The 23,153-nt window shown below is 40.8% G+C and overlaps 1 protein-coding gene across 1 annotated transcript; it reads left to right on the forward strand.

Annotated features, from left to right (window-relative positions):
- Positions 1–19,077: 19,077 nt before the first annotated feature.
- Positions 19,078–20,826, forward strand: LOC132344670 (heat shock transcription factor, Y-linked-like). Its single transcript, XM_059884311.1, has 2 exons — positions 19,078–19,587; positions 20,018–20,826. Exons 1-2 carry the CDS (start codon positions 19,078–19,080, stop codon positions 20,750–20,752), a joined length of 1,245 nt encoding a protein of 414 aa, XP_059740294.1. The 3' UTR covers positions 20,753–20,826.
- The last annotated feature ends 2,327 nt before the right edge of the window (positions 20,827–23,153 follow it).

Raw genomic sequence — 23,153 nt, forward strand, 5'->3', positions numbered from 1 at the left:
TCAAGGAGATCCGACAAGTCCATCCTAAAGGAGATCAGTCCTGAATATTCATTGGAAGAACTGATGCTGAAGCTGAAACTCCAATAATTTGGTCACCAGATGCAAAGAGTTGACTCATTTATAATGACCCTGATGCTGGGAGAGATTGAGGTCCAGAGGAGAAAGGTATGACAGAGGATGAGATGGTTGGGTGGCATCACTGATTCAGTGGACATGAGTTGAGTAAACTTTGGGAGTTGGTGATTGACAGGGAGGCCTGGTGTGCTGCAGTCCATGGGGTTGCAAAGAGTCAGACACAACTGAGTGACTGAATTTAGAAGAGTGCCTTGTAATTTTCTTGAGTGTGTTCTTGTTTTGCTGGAAGATTAGCATGGGTTGTCTTGCACTGGAGCTTGCTGCTCTTGAATGGAGCTTGCTTTCAGTGTAGGCATGTATCCTTTTGGATGGGATCTTGTCTATCACTCTTCCCTGGGGCCATGGGTTCTATGATGATCCAAAGTTCTGGAGCTGAGCTACCTGCCTCTGGTTTTTGGTCCCCCTCTTGCAGTAACCTCAAGACTACACTTTCAACATTGCACAGAAGACAAAACCCCATGTTAGTGGTGAAATAACTCCACATCCTGGACAGTCAAAGAGATCCACAGCATTATGTATAGAAAAGAAGAGGGAAGAGCTAGATAGAGGTGATCAGGAGGAGAAAAGAAAGTCAAAAGGAGAGAGAGCAATTAAGCCTGTAATCAAATCCCTGAGTGAAAATGGATATTAAAAAATAGACTCTTAATACTACAAAATGCATAACAAATTCCAGAAAGCAAAAATTAAAAAACCTAGACTAGAATTTGAACTCCCAAATGTACAATGTAAAATAAACTGAATCGTAATTGAACACAAAAATTAGAAAAAATATTCTGGGGTCAGTTCAGTGTCAGGTTATCCCTTGTTCTAGCTTGCACTTTTTCTCAAAGTCCACAATTGTCCTTAAATGCAATTTTACTGCTTAATTTTAATCTTTTGCACCCGCCACTTCTTGAGTGGTTCCCCTGTCTTATCTTTACTTAGGCTGGCCTCCTCTGCTTGCAAGTCTCTTCAATGTCTAATTTGAGCCCTGATAGGAAGAGGTGACAATAGACCCTTATTCAGGGTCATTTGCTCTGTTTTGCTGTGGAGAGGCAGGAACACTGCAAACAAATACCACTGGGATTTGTGGGTAGCCTTTGTTGTGAATGGACAGCACAGGGTCTGCCAAAGTCCAAGGTGATGTACACTTCTCAGATCCAGCCACTCAAGCTCCTGGGTGTCCCTTGAGGGCACAGTTACAGAAGGGCCATGGATCTCACGCACTTCCCAGGCCCAAGCTACCTAGGGTCCATCCTGTGCTAGGCGTGAAGTCCCAGGTTGGCCGTGTGTCTCCTGCACTTCCCAGGTCTAAGCTGCTCAGATTCCCAGGTGTTGTATGAAGGCCCATCCCCAGTTGAACCATGTATCTCTTGCTCTTCCCAGGCCCAAGCAGTCCAGACTCCCCAGTTCTCTGTTTGGGGCACAGTCCCAGGTGGGTTCTTTGTCTCCTGCACTTCCAAGGCCCAAGCTGCTCATATTTCTGGGTGTTCTATGAATGCCCAGTCCCAGTTGAGCCATGCATCTCCTGCTATTCCCAGGCCAAAGTGGCCTGGTGTTCTGCCAGAGCATAGTCCCGGGTGGGCCCTTTATCTAATGCACTTTCCAGGTCCAAGCTGCTCAGGTTCCAGGATGTTCCAGAGTACACTCTTCCAGAGAGCCACTCAGGTTTTCAGGATAGCTGTGATGTCATAGTTCCTGGTGGACCATGTTTTTCGTGCACTGCTCAGGTTCATTCTGGTCAGGTTCTCAGATACTCCACAAGGATACAGTCCATGCATGGTGAGCTGTGCATCTCCTCAGAGGAGTTGCTCTCAGGTTATGACACTCTTGGCAGCCATAAACTGTCCCAGATCTCAGGAAGTCATGGTTAGTGGCTGCTCATGAATAGAGTCTGCTCACAGCTTGGCAGGAGATGCAGTCTCCTGGGCCTAAAAGGTTATGGCCTTCTGCCTCTGGTTGTCAACATTCTGAATCTTTGCCTCCTGGGAGGTCCATAAGGAAAGCTAGCGTGCTCTCCTTCAGTAAATACTAGGGCATCGTCTGTTCTGTAAGCAGGTCAGGGGTTGCAGTGTGGTCTTAGAGCCTTCCCGTGGGAACATTCCTTCTCTTTGTTTATTTTTCTCTCTCTGGCATTATGTGCTTCCGCCTGCTACATCACATTAGTTCTCTCAGAGTGTCTGTAGAGCATTCAAACCCCATCTTTATTCTAAGGACTGAAGATGCAGAGGGCGCCCCTGTACAAAGCCCCCACTCACTGTGGGTGGACACGAGACTGTGAGGCAATTCCCCGCTAATAATTGCTTTTTTGGCTTGAATTCTGAGATGGTGGTGTGGGGTGGTTATACCACCCTCTGAGATTCCAAAGAGGCCCACTGAATCAACATCTGAGAGGGTTTCCTGTCGTATGGAAACTTTTCCTTCTCTAAAAGCTTAAGGTGGATAGTGCTGGATTTGGGGTGGTGTGGGGTGGCTATACCACCCTCTGAGATTCCAAAGAGGCCCACTGAATCAACCTCTGAGAGGGTTTCCTGTGGTGTGGAAACTTCTCCTTCTCTAAAAGCTTAAGACGGATAGTGCTGGATTCATGATCTCTGAGAAGAAGATTTAACTTCAGGACTAAGGACCAGGCTTGATCACTCAAGAGTTCTTGTATATCAGAGTTTTATTAAAGTAAGAAAAGGAACAGAGAAAGCTTCTGACATAGACATCAGAAGGGGGCCAGAGAATGCCCCCCTTGCTAGTGTTAGCCAGGGAGTTACATACATTTTAATTTAGTTATTATAATACATCAAAAGCATGTCTGAAATTTGTAAAAATTTTACCAGACCTACTCCCACAATTTATATTTTAGGATAACAGGATTAGAAGTTAACAATAGAAAGATCCTACCAGACCCACTCCCATAATATAGCTTCTAAAATATAAGGATTTGTCAGAAGGTTTTCAGGGAGGAGAAACTGTCCTCAAGCATGATACACTGTTGCTATATAATTCTAATTACAGAGTTTAAACTGAATTGTTTGCTGTGTAATCATCATTTCAAGGTTTAAAGAAAAAAACAAAACAAAACATTTTATGTGACTAAGACTAATGAATATAGAGAAAAACAAACAAGCAAGCAATTCTCCTCCTTGAGAATTCCAGAACCCTATCTCCTCCTCAAGAATCCAGATATTTTTCTCTTCTTTGGGTAGGCCAGACTTCTTATCAATCTGCATAGGAATTGACTCTCTCTCCCCAACACAAGTTCAGTTCAGTTTCTCAGTCATGTCCAACTATTTGTAACCCCAAGGACTGTGACACACCAGACTCCTCTGTTCATCACGAACTTCCATAGCTTGCTCAAACTCATCTCCATTGAGTTAGTGATGGACTCAATCTCATCCTGTCTTCTGCTTCTCCTCCTGCCTTCAATCTTTCTCAACACTGGGGTCATTTGCAAGAGTCAGTTATTTGCATCAGGTGGCCAAATTCAGCTTTAGCATCAGTGCTTCCAATAAATATTCAGGACTGAATGTCTTACTGACTAATTTTATTCCCTGCTGTCCAAGGGACTCTCAAGAGTCTTCTCCAAAACCACACTTCAAAAGCATCAATTTTTCAGGGCTCAGCTTTCTGTATAGTCCAACTCTCACATCCATATATGACTACTGGACAAATTATAGCTTGGACTAGAAAGACTTTTGTTGGCAAAGTAATATCTCTGTTTTTAAATATCCTGCCTAGGTTGGTCATAGCTTTTCTTCCAAGAAGCAAGTATCTTTTAATTTTATGCTGCAGCCACCATCTACAGTGATTTTGAAGCCAAGACAATAAAGTCTCTCAGCCTTTCCATTGTTTCCCCATCTGCGGCTACTACTGTTGCTAAGTCACTTCAGTCGTGTCCGACTCTGTGTGACCCCATAGACGTCAGCCCACCAGGCTCCCCTGCCCCTTGGGTTCTCCAGGCAAGAACACTGGAGTAGGCTGCCATTTCCGTCTCCAATGCAGGAAAGTGAAAAGTGAAAGTGAAATCTCTCAATCATGGGGCCAGAAGCCATGATCTTAATTTTTGAATGTTGAGTTTTAAGCTGGCTTTTGCACTCTCCTGTTTCACTTTCATCAAGAGGCTCTTTAGTCCCTCTTCACTTTCTGCTATATGGGTTTTGTCATCTATGTATCTCAGGTTATTGCTATTTCTCCCAGCAATTTTGATTCCAGCTTGTGCTTCATCCAGTCTGGCATTTCACATGATGTGGTCTTCATCTAATTTAAATGAGCAGGGTTACAATTCAGAACCAGTCCATTGTTGCGTATCTGGTTCTAGAATCAGTCTCCATCCCTAAATCCTTTGTCTCTCTTTTCTTGTTTATCTCTTCTCCTCCCTCATTATGAGCAAATTGATTGGCCTTTCTGGTGTCCTCTGCCAGCATATAGAAACGGTTTAGTGAAAGTTACTCCATATCCTGACAATCCGTTGAGGTATTTACTGGGGAAAAATTGAACTCCTTCTCATATGTCACTGCCACCTTAGGACGAGTCTACCGAGTTTATATTCAAAGGTATGCATTCTGCCCCTGTTAAGCAAGTACTCTAAAGTAGGAATACTCTCAATGTAGTACCATCGAGTACTATTGAGCTCACAGTGTGAAACATGCATGTAACGAAGCTACTGAGCTCACCCTCTGTAGTATGCATCCAGCAACTACTTGTGCCCCACTCTGTGACAATTATGCTGCAGCTCATGATCTGGCACTCATGAGTGTATGAAGCACTACTTCTGATTATGCATGCAGCAACTACTGAGGTTGAAATCAGGACTTTGCATTCTGCTTTTACTGAGAATTGAATTAGAACAGGTATACTAATTAGCTTGCACTCTGGAACATACATTACAACTCTAGAGCATAAGTATCACAACCAAGTGTGCCTGCACTCTGGACCTGGGATGCTGTAACAACTGAAAATGCAAGAAGCTTTTCACAACTACTGACCCCTGATTTCAAACCACTGCTGCTGCTGCCGCCAAGTCACTTCAGTAGTGTCCGACTCTGTGTGACCACATAGACAGCAGCCCACCAGGCTTCCGTATCCCTGGGATTCTCCAGACGAGAATACTGGAGGGGGTTGCCACTTCCTTCTCCAACGCATGTATGCATGCTAAGTCGCTTTAGTCTTGTCCGACTCCGTGCGAACCTATGGAGAGCAGCCCAGCAGGTTCCTCTGTCCATGGAATTCTCCAGGCAAGAATATTGGACTGGGTTGCGATTTCCTTCTCCGATTTCAAAGCACACATGCTACAAACAAGACTTTTGCATTCTGGAATATGCGCTTGTCAATACTGAGACCACCATCAGAGGACGCACGCTAGAACTACTTAGTTTCTAATCTGGATCACCCTTTCTGCCACTATTGAGATTATTGACAAAATTTAGAACAAGTGCCTTGCTGTCACTGAGACTGCACAGTAGAGCATACATCCCATCACTCCTGAACCCGGGTTATTGAGAATATGGCCTGCCACTACTGAGCCTGTCCCTAAAACATGCCTGTTGGAAGTACACATACACTTTTGGTATATTACACTCTGGATTCTGCATCCCTGCACTACTGAAATTGCCTTCCAGAACAAGAGTTCGTTGCCTGCTGAATTTTCACTCTAAACAATAAAAATCACAATAATTAGCTTGTTGCTTTATAGGTAAGTCAGGCCACTACTCAACCTGCGCTGTAGTTCAGGTGTGCCTAAACAATTACTGAACTTGCACTCTGATGTTTGTTTACTTCTGGACACACTTGAGCCAGCACTCCTATGGACATAGTGAGTTTGAACACTGGAGGACATGGTACAACTCTACTGAGCATGAGTTCAAGGGCAGGCATCCGGGCTCTGCAGAGAACATGCTCTAGTTTCACACATTCCACAGTAACTGAACTTGCAATTGGGAGTACAGCTCTCATGACTACAGAGTGCACACATTTTATCATGGGTTTTGCACTACTGCGGTTTACTCAGGAACATATCTCCCATCATGACTGTGTGTGCCTTCAAGAGCCAATGTTCTGACATTACAGAGACTATGCTGTAGAGTAAGAATGCCTGAGCTACACACCTGCACACTGAATCATGCATCCCGGCAGTATCAATCCTAGTACTATAGCACACCTGTGACTTCTGAGTCCTTACACTAAGCAGGCATGGCACAGCTAGTGAGCATGTGGCCTAGAGCATGTGTGTGGCCAATACTAATTTTGCACTCTGAAGCATGTGTCTTGCCACTTGTAAGCGGTTCAGCTACTGATTTTGCACCCTGTTACACTATTTAATCACTGCTGAGCCTGCCTTATAGACCATGAGTTCCACTACTACTAATCTTGCCCCATGGCCTGTGAGCTTAAAGTAGTGATCCCACACTCTGCAGCTGAAATTTGCCAATGACTTGGCTTGCCCGCTGTTGCATATTTCCCCAAACTCTTCTTCCTGTACTCTAGAGCATGTGTCCCAGCTACTGAATTTGCACTCTGGAGGACCTATTCCAGGAAAGTGGAGGTTGCATTATAAAACACATATCCTACCCACGAGTGAACCGTCATTCTAGATCAACTGTGTCACCACTAGTGACTTTGAATTCTGAAGCATTAAAGTCACTTCCCTGAAGTATTGCTCTAGAAGGTGTGTGCAACCATCACTCCAGTGGCATTTTATACCAGCCATTATGCTGCTACCCATCCAGCACTCTAGACTGTATAAGTTGTGAGTAGTGTACCTGTGTTCCACAGCTACATCTATGGATGATCTTCCACAACTAGAGACTTGGTGTATACTTCATATTTCCTGCCTCAATTGATCATGTGTCACAACACACATATGCTTGCACTGTTGAGGACTTATCTTCCCACTACTGAGCTTGTGTGGCAGAACAGGCATATCACATTTTCTCAGTTTGATCTCTGGATATGCATCCAAAAATAAAAACCCAGCGTTCAAGAGAATATGTCCCTCACTTACTGAGTGTGCACTCTTAAGCAAGTGTACTGCAACTCCTGAGACAACACTCTGAAGCACATGTAATGCAGGCATGCTTCATCTGCTGAACTTAGCTCTTCAGCATGCATCTCAACATTGAAGCACACTTTAGACACACCCCTGGTAATACAGAACCATGATCTAGAGCAAGTATGGTTCAAATACTGAATCTTTGCTTTAGAGAACTTGTTCTTTGTCTCCTGAGATTGTACTTTTGAGGATTCTCCCCACCAGTACTAAGACTGTATTCTAGAGCGGACATGACACAAATAGTAGGATGGCAGTTTGCAGCCTGCATACATCACTACTGTGTCTGAGCTCTAGCATAGAAGTACTGAAACTACTTAGCTTGCAATCTGGAGCATACATTCTGCCACTAGTGTGCTTGCATTTTAGAACAGGCTGTCTGAAGCTATCCCATTGGCAATGGCAACATGCTTCCAGCCACTACTGAATGAATACGAGAGCACAGTTCCTACCATTACTGAGCATGTACTCTACCACAAGATGACTAAAACGTCTCAGTTGCATTGTGGAGCATACCTCTTTCCACAACTGAACTTGCATTCTACAGCAAATGTTACACAACGACTGATCTTGTGCTCTAGAATTGGCACACCATAAATAATTTTCATAATATTTGAACCATGTGTCTGGCCAATAGTAAATCAATGCTTTAGATCGCTGTGCTAAAATCACTGAGCTTGCCCTCAGGTGTATGTCTGAACTCACATTTTATAGCACACCTACTGCCACTGTGGATTCTGTGCTCTAAAACTATCTTGAGATGAGAGAACAAAATGGTGGAGCTGTAGGTAGATGTGGAATACATCTCTCTGTGGATACATCAGGCATACACCTTCAGACACAGACAAGTAATCAAAACATCAGCTGAAAGCAGACAGGAGTGCCTGACCAGTGGAAAAGAATATATAGAACCACGCAAAACTCAGTAGGATGAAAGAACTGGGGGGAAAATCATGAGTCTTATTAGGACTGAATCAGCCCTGAGTGGGTGAAGGAGGGGTCTAATCCCATATTGGGGGGCTTGTCTGAATCATAGAATAAACATTTAAAGCTGAGAGTGAAACAACTGATCTGTGGATAACTAGATGTAATGAGAATCAGTGAGTCCTTGCTACAGCTGTACATACACCAGCCAAGGATATGTGTCCCCTGAAAGGCACAGTGGCTGGGAGCTGGAATTGAGGGATTCTGGAGCGATTCCTGGGCGAAGGCTGCTGTTTACTGTGGCGAGATGGAGAGAGGGGCTGTGAGGGAGGAAACTGTGCTAGGATACGCCTGTGGAGGAAAGCCAGGCAGCCAAGGAAGCAAGGCAATATCACTGAGTCACATGTATGGGGGTGGAGCAATCACCATAGCCTCTCTCTCTCCACATGATAGCATCAGCAGTTACTACAATAGTGAGGCTGACCCATCAAATGCTGAACACACTGAAATACAGAGCAGGACACCACCCAGGTGCTCCTTTAAGTGCCTGATGCACAAAACTAGAGTCGAACCCTACTCACGATGCTTCTTTAAGTGCCTGATGCACTGATCTACAGAGTAGGACCCCAGCCAGGGAGGTATCTCTATGTGCTGACACATTGAACAACAGGGAAGGATTCCAGGCAACGAAGCCTTCTAAGTGCCTCAATGGGTGGAACTAGGGAGAAAGACTGGCAAAAGAGGCCTTCTGATCGCCAGCTACAAGAAGCTCAAAAAAAGACTCTGATAGGGTCATAACTCCTGTGGTCTAGTCAGTTCTGTGTCCCTGAACCCTGTACACTTGGCACCACCAGGGTCCTTGAAAGCCAAGCACCTGCTCCACTTTAACAATTAACTCTCACTGGAGAAAAGCTGCCACAGGTGAAAACAAAACAAAACAAACAAAAAAATCTTGCAACATTTTGCACTAGTTTGCTTCAGTCCTGTCTAACACTTTGTGGGACACATTTCACCACTACAGAGAACAAGCTCTAAAATACATATACTGGAACAACTGACCTTTTCCAGTCTTGTTGCCACTGCTGAATTTTCCAAATTTGCTGGCACATTGAATTCAGCACTTTCACAGAACTATCTTTTAGGATTTGAAATCACTCAACTGGGGTTCCATATCTCCACTAGCTTTGTTTGTATTGATGCTTCCTAAGGCTGACTTGACTTCATGTTTCAGGATGTCTGGCTCTAGGTGAGTGATCACATCATCATGATTATCTGGATCACGAAGATTTTTTCTGTATAGTTCTTCAATCTTTTCTGTATAGATTCTCGCTACCTCTTCTTAATATCTTCTGCTTCTTTTAGGTCCATACAATTTCTGTCCTTTATTGTGTCCATCTTGGCATGAAATATTCCCTTGGTATCGCTAATTTCCTTGAAGAGATCGCTAGTCTTTCCCAACTATTGTTTTCCTCTATTTCTTTGCATTGATCACTGAGAAAGGCTTTTTTATCTCTCCTTGCTATTCTTTGGTAATCTGCAGTCATATGGGTATATCTTCCCTTTTCTCCTTTGCCTTTTGCTTCTCTTCTTTACTTAACTATTTGTAAGGCCTCCTCAGACAACCATTTCGCCTTTTGGCATTACTTTTCTTGGGGATGTTCTTGGTCACTGCCTCCTGTACAATTTCATGAACCTCCATCTGTAGTTCTTCAGGCACTCTATCAAATCTATTCCCTTAAATCTTTTGTCACGTCCACTGTATAATCATAAGGGATCTGATTTAGGTCATACCTGAATCATAAGTAGAGAGTGAAAAAGTTTGCTTAAAGCTCAACATTCAGGAAAAAAAAAAAAAAGATCATGGCCTCCAGTCCCATCACTTCATGGGAAATAGATGGGGAAACTATGGAAACAGTGTCAGACTTTATTGGGGGGGGGGGGCTCCAAAATCACTGCAGAGGGTGATTGCAGCCATGAAGTTAAAAGATGCTTACTCCTTGGAAGGAAAGTTATGACCAAACTTGATAGCATATTCAAAAGCAGAGATATTACTTTGCCAACAAAGGTCCATCTAGTCAAGGCTATGCTTTTTCCAGTAGTCATGTATGGATGTGAGATTTGGACTGTGAAGAAGGCTGAGCACCAAAGAATGGATGCTTTTGAACTCTGGTGTTGGAGAAGACTCTTGAAAATCCCTTGGACTACAAGGAGATCCAACCAATCCATTCTGAGTGAGATCAGCCCTGGGATTTCTTTGGAGGGAATGATGCTGAAGCTGAAACTCCAGTACTTTGGCCACCTCATGTGAAGAGCTGACTCATTGGAAAAGACTCTGATGCTGGGAGGGATTGGGGGCAGGAGGAGAAGGGGACGACAGATGATGAGATGGCTGAATGGCATCACTGACTCGATAGACATAAGTCTGAGTGAACTCCGGGAGTTTGTGATGGACAGGAAGGCCTGGCATACTGCGATTCATGGGGTCACAAAGAGTCGGACACAACTAAGCGACTGAACTGAACTGAATCATCTAGTGGTCTTCTCTACTTTCTTCAATTTAAGTCTAAGTCTATAACATTAGTCACACAAATACTGAGCTTCCACTCTGAACCTGCCTTCTTACAAGTATTTTCCAACATTTTAGAGCACTTTTGCTGCACCTATTTATCTTCACTCTGAAACACATATACCGTCACTCCTGAAACGACGCTCAAGTGCATGCATTTAACTCCTACTGCACCTCTGTTCCAGAGTAGGCATGCTGATCTACTAAGCTTGCATTCTGCCACATGCATCTTCCACTACTTAGACTATGATACTGAGGTCATGCTGCAAAAACATAGTTGCAATCTCAAGCTTATCTTCTTTGACTTTCAGCCTCTATACCAGCACACATGGTCTGCCCCTCCTATGTCCACTTTCTTTCTTTCTTTATTGTTTTGTTTTTTGGTTTATGCAACTTTAATGAAGAAAAATAAATCAATTACTAGCAGAGCTATTAGTTGGTCACTCATCCATTGACAACTTGCATCATTTATTCAGTGCTATATTAAACAGTGTATTGGAAGATAGATTAACTAATAGCTCCAAGCCTCCTAACAATTTAAATGAAAATTACAAAATGTTTTGAGACCCTATTTTGGAATACAAAGGGTGTTTGACTTCCAATTTCCATTCTCTGTAGAACAAGAACAGGTCATTCCTTTATTGACATGCATAAAATACATCACATTTTCTGTTCTGCTGATGCTATAAATTCAATACCAATTCTCCAGCCATATCAGTTATGAGCATAAAGCATATCATGTAACCTCAAATCTCTAACAGTGGAAGGCTTAAAAAAGAATGGATGCTGTTAGAATAATGCTGCTTCCTTTGATGTGACAACTCAGCATCCATCTCCCTCCCTCCCAGATGATTCTTCAGCATGTTAGAGCAGTGAGGAATGGTTTTAGTCTCATAAGCAAGTTAGAGTGAAGACATTGGCCACATAATACACATGCTCCATTTTTTTTTTTTTTTAATTTTGAATCTTGGGCAACTGTTCTCTTGTAACTACTTTACAGTTTCTAAAAGCAGTTATTGTCCAAAGCTGGAAGAACTTAAGTCTTCTCTGATGAGCATGTGAATGAATGGAGGGAGGTAAACAAAAAATAAAATTAAAAAAGATGAGGTCTGATAGGGGAGCAGCCAGATAAGAAAATAAAAAAAACAAACAAACAGTAATTTAAAGTTTATTCCAGCTATAATGCAGGTTAGTATGACTTTAAGCATCACATGGCATACTTCTGAGTCCATTCCCGAGATACTCTGTTGTACTTATCTCCGTCTGTTTTATACATCCGTGCAATCTCTGGCACTAGGGGGTCATCTGGGTTTGGATCACATAGCAGTGAACAAATGGATAAAAGAACTTTAGAAATAATTAAAGCAGGAGACCACTGTGATCTTAGAATATCGAGACAAATGCTGCCATTATTGTTAATATTTGGATGATAAATTCTTGTTGTAAATGCAACCTTAGGTAGTTTGAAGGGGTAGTCTGTAGGAAAATGAATTGTCAAAAAGAATACACCGCCTTGATAAGGGCTGTCATTAGGTCCCATAATTGTGGCTTGCCAATGAAACATATCATCCCCAACTGGACCTGCAGAACATTGTGCTGGAGGGTCACGGGCCAAATCACTAAGTTCCTTATTAATCCATTTCAGCGCCAGAGTCTGTGCTTTTCATCTGGCTCCTCATTATCTCGGTGTGTGCTTGAAGGTCCCGCCAAACTCTTGATTATCCCGGTGGCTGGGAAGGATTGACTCTTCGTCTCACACCAGCTCTGCCATACACAGGCGCCTTCTTATTAAACAGATTGGAGGTTGGACTTGGAGGGCGGGGGCCGGAGGCGGGTCATGGGCTGGGGGGAAGGGCCCTAAGTCCACTTTCTTTTTTTTTTAATTTTATTTTATTTTTAAACTTTACATAATTGTATTAGTTTTGCCAAATATCAAAATGAATCCACTACAGGTATACATGTGTTCCCCATCCTGAACCCTCCTCCCTCCTCCCTCCCCATACCATCCCTCTGGGTCGTCCCAGTGCACTAGCCACAAACATCCAGTATCGTGCATCGAACCTGGACTGGCATCTCATTTCTTACAGGATATTTTACATGTTTCAATGCCATTCTCCCAAATCTTCCCACCCTCTCCCTCTCCCACAAAGTCCATAAGACTCTTCTATACATCAGTGTCTCTTTTGCTGTCTCGTACACAGGGTTATTGTTATCATCTTTCTAAATTCCATATATATGCATTAGTATACTGTATTGGTGTTTTTCCTTCTGGCTTACTTCACTCTGTATAATAGGCTCCAGTTTCATCCACCTCATTAGAACTGATTGAAATTTATTCTTTCTAATGCCTGAGTAATACTCCATTGTGTATATGTACCACAGCTTTCTTATCCATTCATCTGCTGATGGACACCTAGGTTGCTTCCATGTCCTGGCTATTATAAACAGTGCTGCCCCAATGTTCATCACAGCACTTTCTTGAGTAGGTATAAAACAACTGTTGAGGTTGTATTCTGGATCATGTCCATGCTATTTCTAAATGCATTTTTTTAAAATTTCTTCTAACAAAAATGATTTATTTAATTGGAATAGAATTACTATGTATTACTGTGATGGTTTTTGACATATAGATCAACATGAACCAGCCACATGAAAATATGTATCTCCCTATCCTGAACACAACTCAAACCTTCCTTATTACCCCATGATTCTGGGTTCTTCCACAGCACAAGAGTTGGGTGCATCTTTCATATGCTGAACTTGCACTGATCATCTCTTTTATATATGGTAATATACCTGTTTCAATGCTATGTTCTCAAATCATCCCAGTCTAAGAGTCTGTTATTTATATGTGGGTCTTCTTTACTAGCCTCAACGTGGGTAGGGTTATTGTTACTGTCTTCCTAAATCCAATTTATATGCATTAATGAGCAATATTTGCCTCTCTCTAACTTTTTTCCCTCTGAATAATAGGCTGTAGGTTGAACTGCCTCATTAAAAGTGACACAAATATATGCCTTTCTGTAGCTGAGTAATATTTCATTTGTATATATACCACAACTTCCTTATATATTCATCTGCTGATGTGCATCTAGATTACTTCCATGTCATAGCTATTGTAAAGGCAATTTCAATAAACATTGGGGTACATGTGTTATGTTCCATCCTAATTCCCTCTGGGTATATGCAAAGAAGTGGGGTTTCTGGGTCATATGACAGGTCTAGTCCAAGTTTCTCAAGGAATCTCCAAACTGTTCTGAATACAGGTTGTACCAGTTTGTGTTACGGGCAACAGTGTATTAGGGTTAACTTTTCTCCACAGCCTTTCCAGGATTTCTTGCTTGTAGAATTTCTGGTGATGGCCACTCTGAACAGTGTGAGATGACTGCTCATTACAATTTTAATTTTCATTTATCTAATGATGAATGATGTTAAGCATATTTCATGTGTTTATTAGACATCCATATGTCTTCTTTAAAGAAATGTCTATTTAAAGCTATTGGCCCCTTTTAATGATGCTGTGAAAGTGCTGCACTCAATATGGCAGCATATTTGGAAAACTCAGCAGTGGCCAAAGGACTCGAAAAGGTCAGTTTTCATTCCAATCCCAAAGAAAGGCAATGCCGAAGAATTCTCACATCACCATGCAATTGCACTCATCTCACATTCTAGTAAAGAAATGCTCAAAATTCTCCAAGCCAGGCTTCAGCAATATGTGAATTGTGAACTTCCAGATGTTCAAGCTGGTTTTACAAAAGGCAGAGGAACCAGAGATCAAGTTGCCAACATCTGCTGGATCATTGAAAAAGCAAGAGAGTTCCAGAAATTCATCTGTTTCTGCTTTATTGTCTATGTGGAAGCCTTTGAGTGTGTGGATCACAATAAACTGTGGAAAATTCTGAAAGAGATGGGAATACCAGACCACCTGACCTGACTCTTGAGAAACCTATATGCAGGTCAGGAAGCAACAGTTAGAACTGTACATGGAACACATACTGGTTCCAAATAGGAAAAGGAGTATGTCTAGGCTGTATATTGTCACCCTGCTTGTTTAACTTATATGCAGAGTACATCATGAGAAACACAGGGCTGGAGGAAGCACAAGGTGGAATCAAGATTGCCAAGAGAAATATCAATAACCTCAGATATGCAGATGATACCATCCTTCTGGCAGAAAGTGAAGAGGAACTAAAATGACTCTTGATCAAAGTGAAAGAGGAGAGTGAAAAAGTTGGCTTCAAGCTCAACATTCAGAAAATGAAAATCATGGCAACTGGTCCCATCATGTCATGGGAAATAGATGGGGAAACAGTGTCAAACTTTATTTTTTGGGGCTCCAAAATCACTGCAGTTGGTGTCTGCAGCCATGAAATTAAAAGACACTCCTTGGAAGGAACGTTGTGACCCACCTTGATAGCATATTCAAAAGCAGAGACATTACTTTGCCAACAATGGTCCATCTAGTCCGGGCTATGGTTTTTCCTGTAGTCATGTATGGATGTGAGAGTAGGACTGTGAAGAAAGCTGAGCATGGAAGAATTGATGCTTTTGAACTGTAGTGCTGGAAAAGACTCTTGATGTAAGAGATCCATCCAGTCCATCCTACAGGAGTTTAGTCCTGGGTGTTCCTTGGAAGGAATGATGCTAAAGCTGAAACTCCAGTACTTTGGCCACCTCCTGTGACGATTTGACTCACTGGTAAAGACTCTGATGCTGGGAGGGATTGAGGTCAGGAGGAGAAGAGGACGAGAGAGGATGAGATGGTGGTTGGCATCACCGAGTCGATGGACGTGAGTTTGTTGAACTCCAGGAGTTGGAGATGGATAGGGAGGCCTGTCGTGCTGCAATTCATGGGGTCACAAAGAGTCGGACATGACTGAACAACTGAACTGAACTGAACTGAAGCAACTGACAAAGAATTAATGTCAAAAATATACACGCAACTCCTGAAGCTCAATTCCAGGAAAATAAATGACTCAATGAAAAAATTGGCCAAAGAACTAAACAGACATTTCTTCAAAGAAGACATACAGATAGCTAACAAACACATGAAAAGATGCTCAACATCACTTATTATCAGAGAAATGAAAATCAAAACCACAATGAGGTACCTTTTCATGCCAGTCAGATTGGTTGTGCTCCAAAAGTCTACAAGCAATAAATGCTGGATAAGGTGTGGAGAAGAAGGAACCCTCTTACACTGTTGGTGGGAATGCAAACTAGTACAGCCACTATGGAGAACACTGTTTAGATTCTTTAAAAAAAAAACAAAAACAAAAACAAAAACAACCTTCAAATAGAACTGCCATAAGACCCAACAATCCCACTGCTGTGCATACACACCAAGGAAACCAGAATTGAAAGAGACATGTGTACCCTGATGTTCATCACAGCACTGTTTCTAATAGCCAGGACATGGAAGCAACCTAGATGTCCATTAGTGGATGAATGGATAAGAAAGCTGTGGGATATATACATAATGGAGTATTACTCAGCCATTAAAAGGAATACATTTCAGTCAGTTCTAATGGGGTGGATGAAACTGGAGCCTATTATACAGAATGAAGTTAGCCAGAAAGAAAAACACCAATAGAATAAACTAACACATATATGTGGAATTTAGAAAGATGATAATGATAACCATGTATGCGAGAATGCAAAAAAGACACAGATGTATAAAACAGTCTTTTGAGCTCTGGGAGACGGCTAGGGTGGTATGATTTGGGAGAATGGCACTGACACATGTATAATAACATAGGTCACCAAACTGGCAGTCCAGGTTCAATGCATGATACAGGATGCTTGGGGCTGGTGCACTGGGATAACCAGGAGGGATGATATGAGGAGGGAGGTGGCACACATGTATACCTGTGGCAGATTCATATTTATGTATGGCAAAACCAGTACAATATTGTAAAGCAATTAGACTCCAATTAAAATACATATATTTATATTGAAAATAAATAAAATAAAATTGTGTCCAATGTGAGGAGAGCAACAGCGTTCTTTGAACAATATATCTAAGTAAATGAGAGTTGTGATTTTATGCGTTCAAGGTGTCCCCATAAGTATGAGCCCTACCTCTTATTACAGAAAGAATTGTGGAAGATGAGCGAGATTAAAGGAGAGCTTTTCAGCAACAGGATCTGAATTGTTCAGCCAGAAATTTATTAAGTAATGTAAGGCTTCCCAAACAGTTTATTTAAGATCTTGGGAGCAAGCAATGAGTTTGGCCACCTAAATAGTGTTGCATAAAATTATATTTTGACATATATACACCTGTGTGTATGAGTGTGTGTATAAAAAAGGTGCAATGGCTTTTAACTCCTGTTAGATTTAATAGAAATGGAAAAAAATTAAAACCCAAATGAAGAATGATTAAAAAGTCGACTCGGTTGTTGAATATATGTAAGCGGAAATACTTCAAAATATGTTTTCTTGGCTGAATGTAAAATATGAGGACTCTTTTATATCACTCACCTCTCTGCTTTTAATAAAGATCTACCAATTTTCAAATTTTTGTCCAGTTTTGACAAAAATAGACAGATATAGACTTATATATACATATATATCATATATAAAATATAGAAGTATATTTTCATAAGAGAAAATATTGATGCCAAGCTTAGATTTCAGAATTATTTCCAACTCCAGGCTCCATCTCAACAGGAAATAGCCAAAGTTGTTGCTGATTGAAACACTCCAAGAGCTGGAAAACCTGAAAAAGAAATCGAACCTGCAACTGAGATTTTCTGTCACATTTATGATTGAGTTCTAAGTCCAACACTTTATTTCCTATCGTGTTCTAAGCAGTCCCTTCTGAAGACTGAAAAGTATGAAAACCGAGAGAAAGAGGTAGGAGATTGTAGACCTCCTGGTGTTCAATTTCACACCAGTCAGAATGGGTGCGATCCAAAAGTCCACAAGCAATCAATGTTGGAGAGGATGTGGAGAAAAGGGGACCCTCTTACACTGTTGCTGGGAATGCAAAGTAGTACAGCCACTATGGAGAACAGTGTGGAGATTCCTTAAAAAACTGGAAATAGAACTGCCTTATAATCCAGCAGTCCCACTGCTGGGCATACACACTGAGAAAACCAGAATTGAAAGAGACACGTGTACCCCAATGTTCATCGCAGCACTGTTTCTAGTAGCCAGGACATGGAAGCAACCTAGATGTCCATCAGCAGATGAATGAATGAGAAAGCTGTGGTGCATATATACAATGGAGTGTTACTCAGCCATTAAAAAGAATAAATTTCAATCAGTTCTAATGAGGTGGATGAAACTGGAACCTATTATACAGAGTGAAGTAAGCCAGAAAGAAAAACACCAATACAGTATACTAACACATATATATGGAATTTAAAAGATGGTAACAATAACTCTGTATATGAGACAGCAAAAGAGACACTGATGTATAGAACAGTCTTTTGGACTCTTGGGAGAGGTAGAGGGTGAGATGATTTGGTAGAATGACATTGAAGCATGTATAATACCATGTATGAACGAGTCACCAGTTCAGGTTCGATGCACGATACTGGATGTTTGGGACTGGTGTGCTGGGACGACCCAGAGGGATGGTATGGGGAGGGAGGAGGGAGGAGGTTTCAGGATGGGGAACACATGTATACCTGTGGCGGATTCATGTTGATGTATGGCAAAACCAGGACAATATTGTAAAGTTAAAAAATCAAATAAAAAATAATAAAATAAAATACACACAAAACAATAAAAAAAAAAGTAATTTTAAACAGTGAGGCTAGAAAAGACAGAATCTAAGGATAATAATCAAGTAATAGAGAATAATAATGATTTAGCCATTAGTCAAATTCAAGGGTCTTTAGTTCCTCCTCAAGGGCCATCAATAACATCCTGAGCATTATCCTATGAACAGTTTTAGAGATGCCAAAGCCCCAGCCAGGCTAAAAGTTAAGTACAGAGACCACAGAGTAGTTGAAACCAGACAGTTAAAAGATTTTATTGCAGAGGCCAGTAGACCAATTTTGCTTGGGTAACAGTACTGAATATGAAAAATGTGTGTATAGAAGGGTGATAAATCACTTGTATTTCAGAAACCAAGTAGATTTATTGATGTGATTTTTCTGTGTAAAAATTCTTTAGGAATGAGATTTTGCATGCTTCGTGGTTTTGGTTACTATTTCTGTAAGCAGGCTGTATTTTTAAGTTGATGCTGAAGTAAAGCCTAGCTGAACATCACCTTTCAATGGCTAGGAGACCAGTGATTTTGTGATGTCACAGCTACCCTTTGATTGCTAGGAGACAAGTGATTTTGTGATGTCACAGCCTTTTGACTTTGAGGACCTCTGCGATGGTCTAGAGAGTTTCTCTCTGTTGGCCAGCCAAGCAATTTTTGAAGTAGTGGTCAGTAAAATCAGACAAATGAGAAAAGGATCTGAAGAAAGATTTCTCTGAGATGGCACATATACCTTCAGAAATTCAAGATGGGCCTCCTAAGGATGAATCAACTGATTCAGAAACCTCCATTAGATCTTTGTATGATTATACACTTACTAGGGACTCAGTTTTGAGATCTATGATTGAAGAATATGCTTTTCAGGCTTTGTCTGAGGATCTTGTGATAAAAAGGCCATGCTACAAATATTCTGTATCTGAAACAGATGAGGTGACTAATTTTCTTTCACTCACCTTTCCACAAAAACTTTGGAATATAGTTGAAAGTGATCAGTTTGAATCTATTTGGTGGGATGAGAGAGGCACATGTATAGTGATCCACGAAGAACTCTTTAAGAAAGAAGTCTTGGAAAGAAAGGCACCTTTCAGAATATTTGAAACCAAGAGTATGAAGAGTTTAATTCGACAGCTTAACCTTTATGGATTTAGTAAAAAGCGACAAACTTTTCAAAGATCTGCTTCACTACCTGTCTTTCTGGAAGAAGAAAACAACATCTCTCTTTTGAGTAAGGTATTCCAACATTTTCACTTATTGGCAATATGTAAGATGAAATCATGTGACCTAGAAAGCGCATTTACATATGTAGCTAAAACCGAATTTAAACTTGAGCTAACAAATCGTTAAAAAGTTTTATTTTTTGAAGTTGAGAACAGCTGGATATGTTAAAATATTGGATGTTTGACAAACTTTCCTAGCACTGTGAAACCAGATATAAGTCCTGAAGCAACTTAAAGTGGTATTTACTGTATATATAAAATATATTTTTCATTGAGGATCGTATTCTTTCTAACATGTTACCTGTTAAACTACTAATGGAGGTGTTTTATTTGATGCTATTTAGTTGGTTTCATTAAAGGAATACATTTTTATAACTTAGCTTTGCTTGTCAGTTTTACCTTGGTTTATAAAGAAACTAAATAATGTAATCCTTTGATTTTAGTTACAGACCTACTATAATCCAAATTTCAAAAGAGGTCATCCTCAACTTTTATTAAGAGTGCAAAGAAGAGTTGGGATTAATAATGTGTCTCAGATATCTTCATTAGTGCAAGATAACAAGAAGCATGTTAAAGCAAGTGTCAATGAAGATGATCGTAACTCTGAATTTATTCCAGAAATTAGTAGAGAGAGCGCATTTTCAGCCTCCACAAGTTTACCTGTGCCTTTCATACAAAAGCCTCATACCATCCAGATTGTCACTAATACAAATGCCCTATCTCCATGTGACTTACCTAACCACCCATCACCAATATCGGTTAGACAAACAGAACAGATTTTGGTAAATCAACCTGCTGTTTTAAAAAAGTTGAGCATTTTTAATTGGCATTCACATAGCAGCTACACTCAAGTAAATGGCCCCATTGAGGACTTTGCTACTACAACTACATCTACTTCTCAGAACCACATTGTATCCCCATTACAGAGCACTTATTCTGGACTGATGGTGGAGCCTTCTAAATTTCCAGTCAGGCATAGCAATATGTCAGGCCATGACAATCCTTTTCCTAACCTGCAAGAGACAGGCAACTCGTGGTTCTCAGTGCCAACAAGCACTTACACATCTGCTTCCTCTCTTTCAAGTCAACTCATCAACAATCATCATTATATGGAAACCATGCTAATTAAAACTGACCTATCAAATACGTGTCAGATTATGGAGCCTAAGGAAGATTGAACGTTACTTTGGGAGATGTCAACAAATACCTACCATTCCTGCATTTGAACAATAAATTTACATGTTCATCTTCATAGTTTCATTTTCAATTTTTAAACAAAGAAGAGAAAATGAGGCTTTAGTTCATTGGTTTACTATTTTACTGCATGGTATTCCAAACTCTTCAGTTCAAGAAAGCATTCGTTATGCATCCTAGGTAAATGACACCTGATATAATATTTGTAAGCAAGAAAATGAGAAGCAAGGGAAAAGAGGTAATGGATGTAAAGTGATTTCTGAAATCATCCCTGCTGAAATGAAGGGGTGTCTAAATTAGGATGGTATGGGTGAAGAAAGAGATGCAAATAAAATTAGATAAATAAAAATACACAGTATGATCTTCAGCACATTCACATATTATATTCTATTAGTTACTGGTAGAGTCTTAAAGATTAGACAGCAGATTGTTTTCATTATAGAAATTAATTTTGTCCCTGAAAATATAGATATTGTAGTACATCCAAAATCATGATCACAATTGTACCATCACTGTGATAGAAAAGATAGCATGATATAATCAGTGACTGGCCCATGGTCAGCACACGTTATGTACTTTACAAGTGGTATTCTATAGGGTCATTTTTGCGCTGCTGTCCTTAAGGTACGTCTTCATTTCCTGACACCAAGATTCCACCCTATAATTTCAAATGCATGTTTAGATGTTGCTTATCTGTCCCCGTAGAGACAGAATAAATTCCTGGTCATTACTGCAGCACATCAGCATGGTTACAAAGTTCTTGGAAGACATGATATCTGTTTTCCTTAGTCATTTAATTATCTTTCTCTTCTGAAGCTACAATCACAAATTATTTTCAGTCATGCTAAGCCCTCGGAGAGGGCAATGACACCACGCTCCAGTACTCTTGCCTGGAAAATCCTATGGTCAGAGGAGCCAGGTAGGCTGCAGTCCATGGGGTCGCTAAGAGTTGGATACGACTCAGCGACTTCACTTTCACTTTTCACTTTCATGCATTGGAGAAGAAAATGGCAACCCACTCCAGTGTTCTTGCCTGGAGAATCCCAGGGATGTGGGGGCCTGTTGGGCTGCCGTCTATGGGGTCGCCTAGAGTCAAACACAACTGAAGTGACTTACCTAACCTTACCTTACCTTATGCTAAGCCCCTTCTAACAACTTTGTCTCAACTATTTCTTGCGGTTGGAAGGAACTACTGTTTGCCCTTCTATGAAGGAGAGTACAGATATCTTCAATGTGTTTTGGGTCTACCCTCTTTATGTATCTTTCACAACAGCTGAAACATAGAGCCTGAAAATGACACATTTTAAGTGCCTTACTGAATTATCAATAAAGAAATGTAATAACCAATCAAATGCTCTACACATTACTCAACAACATTCTATAACCTGCACTACTATCATAATTCACCTTTCCTATTGACTGAGAAAATTTTCCAAGTTGATAAATATTTATTTTATTTACATGGATGTAAGAATTCTCAGGAGGCATGTATTCTGATGTTTGGAAGAATATTCCACGTTTTGATGTGACTTTTTGTGTGTGTGTCGTTTTGTTGTGTCAGTCAAAGTCTTTGGCATAGTCAAATAAGAGTAGCTGCTTTCCTGGAGTTCTCTTGCCTTTTGGAGGACCCAACGGGTGTTGACAATTGAATCTCGGGTTCCTCTGCCCTTTATAAATCCAGCTTGAACATCTGGGAGCTCATGGTTCACATTCTGTTGAAGCCTGGCTTGGGGAATTCTGAGCAGTTCTGGGCAAGTGTGTCAGACATGTGCAATTAAGTGGTAGTTTGGACATTCTTTGGATTGCCTTTCTTTGTGGTTGGAATGAAAACTGACCATTTCCAGTCCTCTGGCCACTGCTGAGTCTCCCAAATTTGCTGGCATATGGAGGGCAGCACATTCATATCATCATCTTTTAGAATTTGAAATATCTCAACTGAATTCCATCACCTCCACAAGCTTTGTTTGTCGTTATGCTTCCTAAGTCCCACTAGACTTCACATTCCAGGACATCGGGTCCTCAGGTGAACGATCACACCATCGTGCTTAACTGGGTCATGAAGATCTTTTGTGCACATTTCATCCATGTATTCTTCCCACGTCTTCTTAATAGTTTCTGTTTTGGCTACATCCATACCATTTCTGTCCTTTATTGTGCCCATGATTGCATGACATTTTCCCTTGGTATCTGTGATTTTCTTGAAGAGATCAGTAGACTTTCCAGTTCTATTGATTTGCTTTATTTATTGACATTGATAACTGAGGGTGGTTTTACCTCTCCTTGCAATTCTTTGGGGATCTTCATCCAAATGTGTAAAATTTTCTTTTCTTTTCTTTTTATGTGCTATCCAGATTTATTATTATATAAATACAGATTGAGAGGAAG

The sequence above is a fragment of the Bos taurus genome, chromosome Y (assembly GCF_002263795.3).
Source record: "Bos taurus isolate L1 Dominette 01449 registration number 42190680 breed Hereford chromosome Y, ARS-UCD2.0, whole genome shotgun sequence".
Lineage (NCBI taxonomy): Eukaryota > Metazoa > Chordata > Mammalia > Artiodactyla > Bovidae > Bos > Bos taurus.

Bases quoted from the DNA above. Each gene is read 5' to 3' on its own strand.
- LOC132344670 (XM_059884311.1), top strand. From the start codon at position 19,078: ATGGCACATATACCTTCAGAAATTCAAGATGGGCCTCCTAAGGATGAA. The intron at 19,588-20,017 runs GTATTCCAACAT...CTTTGATTTTAG, and splicing joins ACATCTCTCTTTTGAGTAAG to TTACAGACCTACTATAATCC.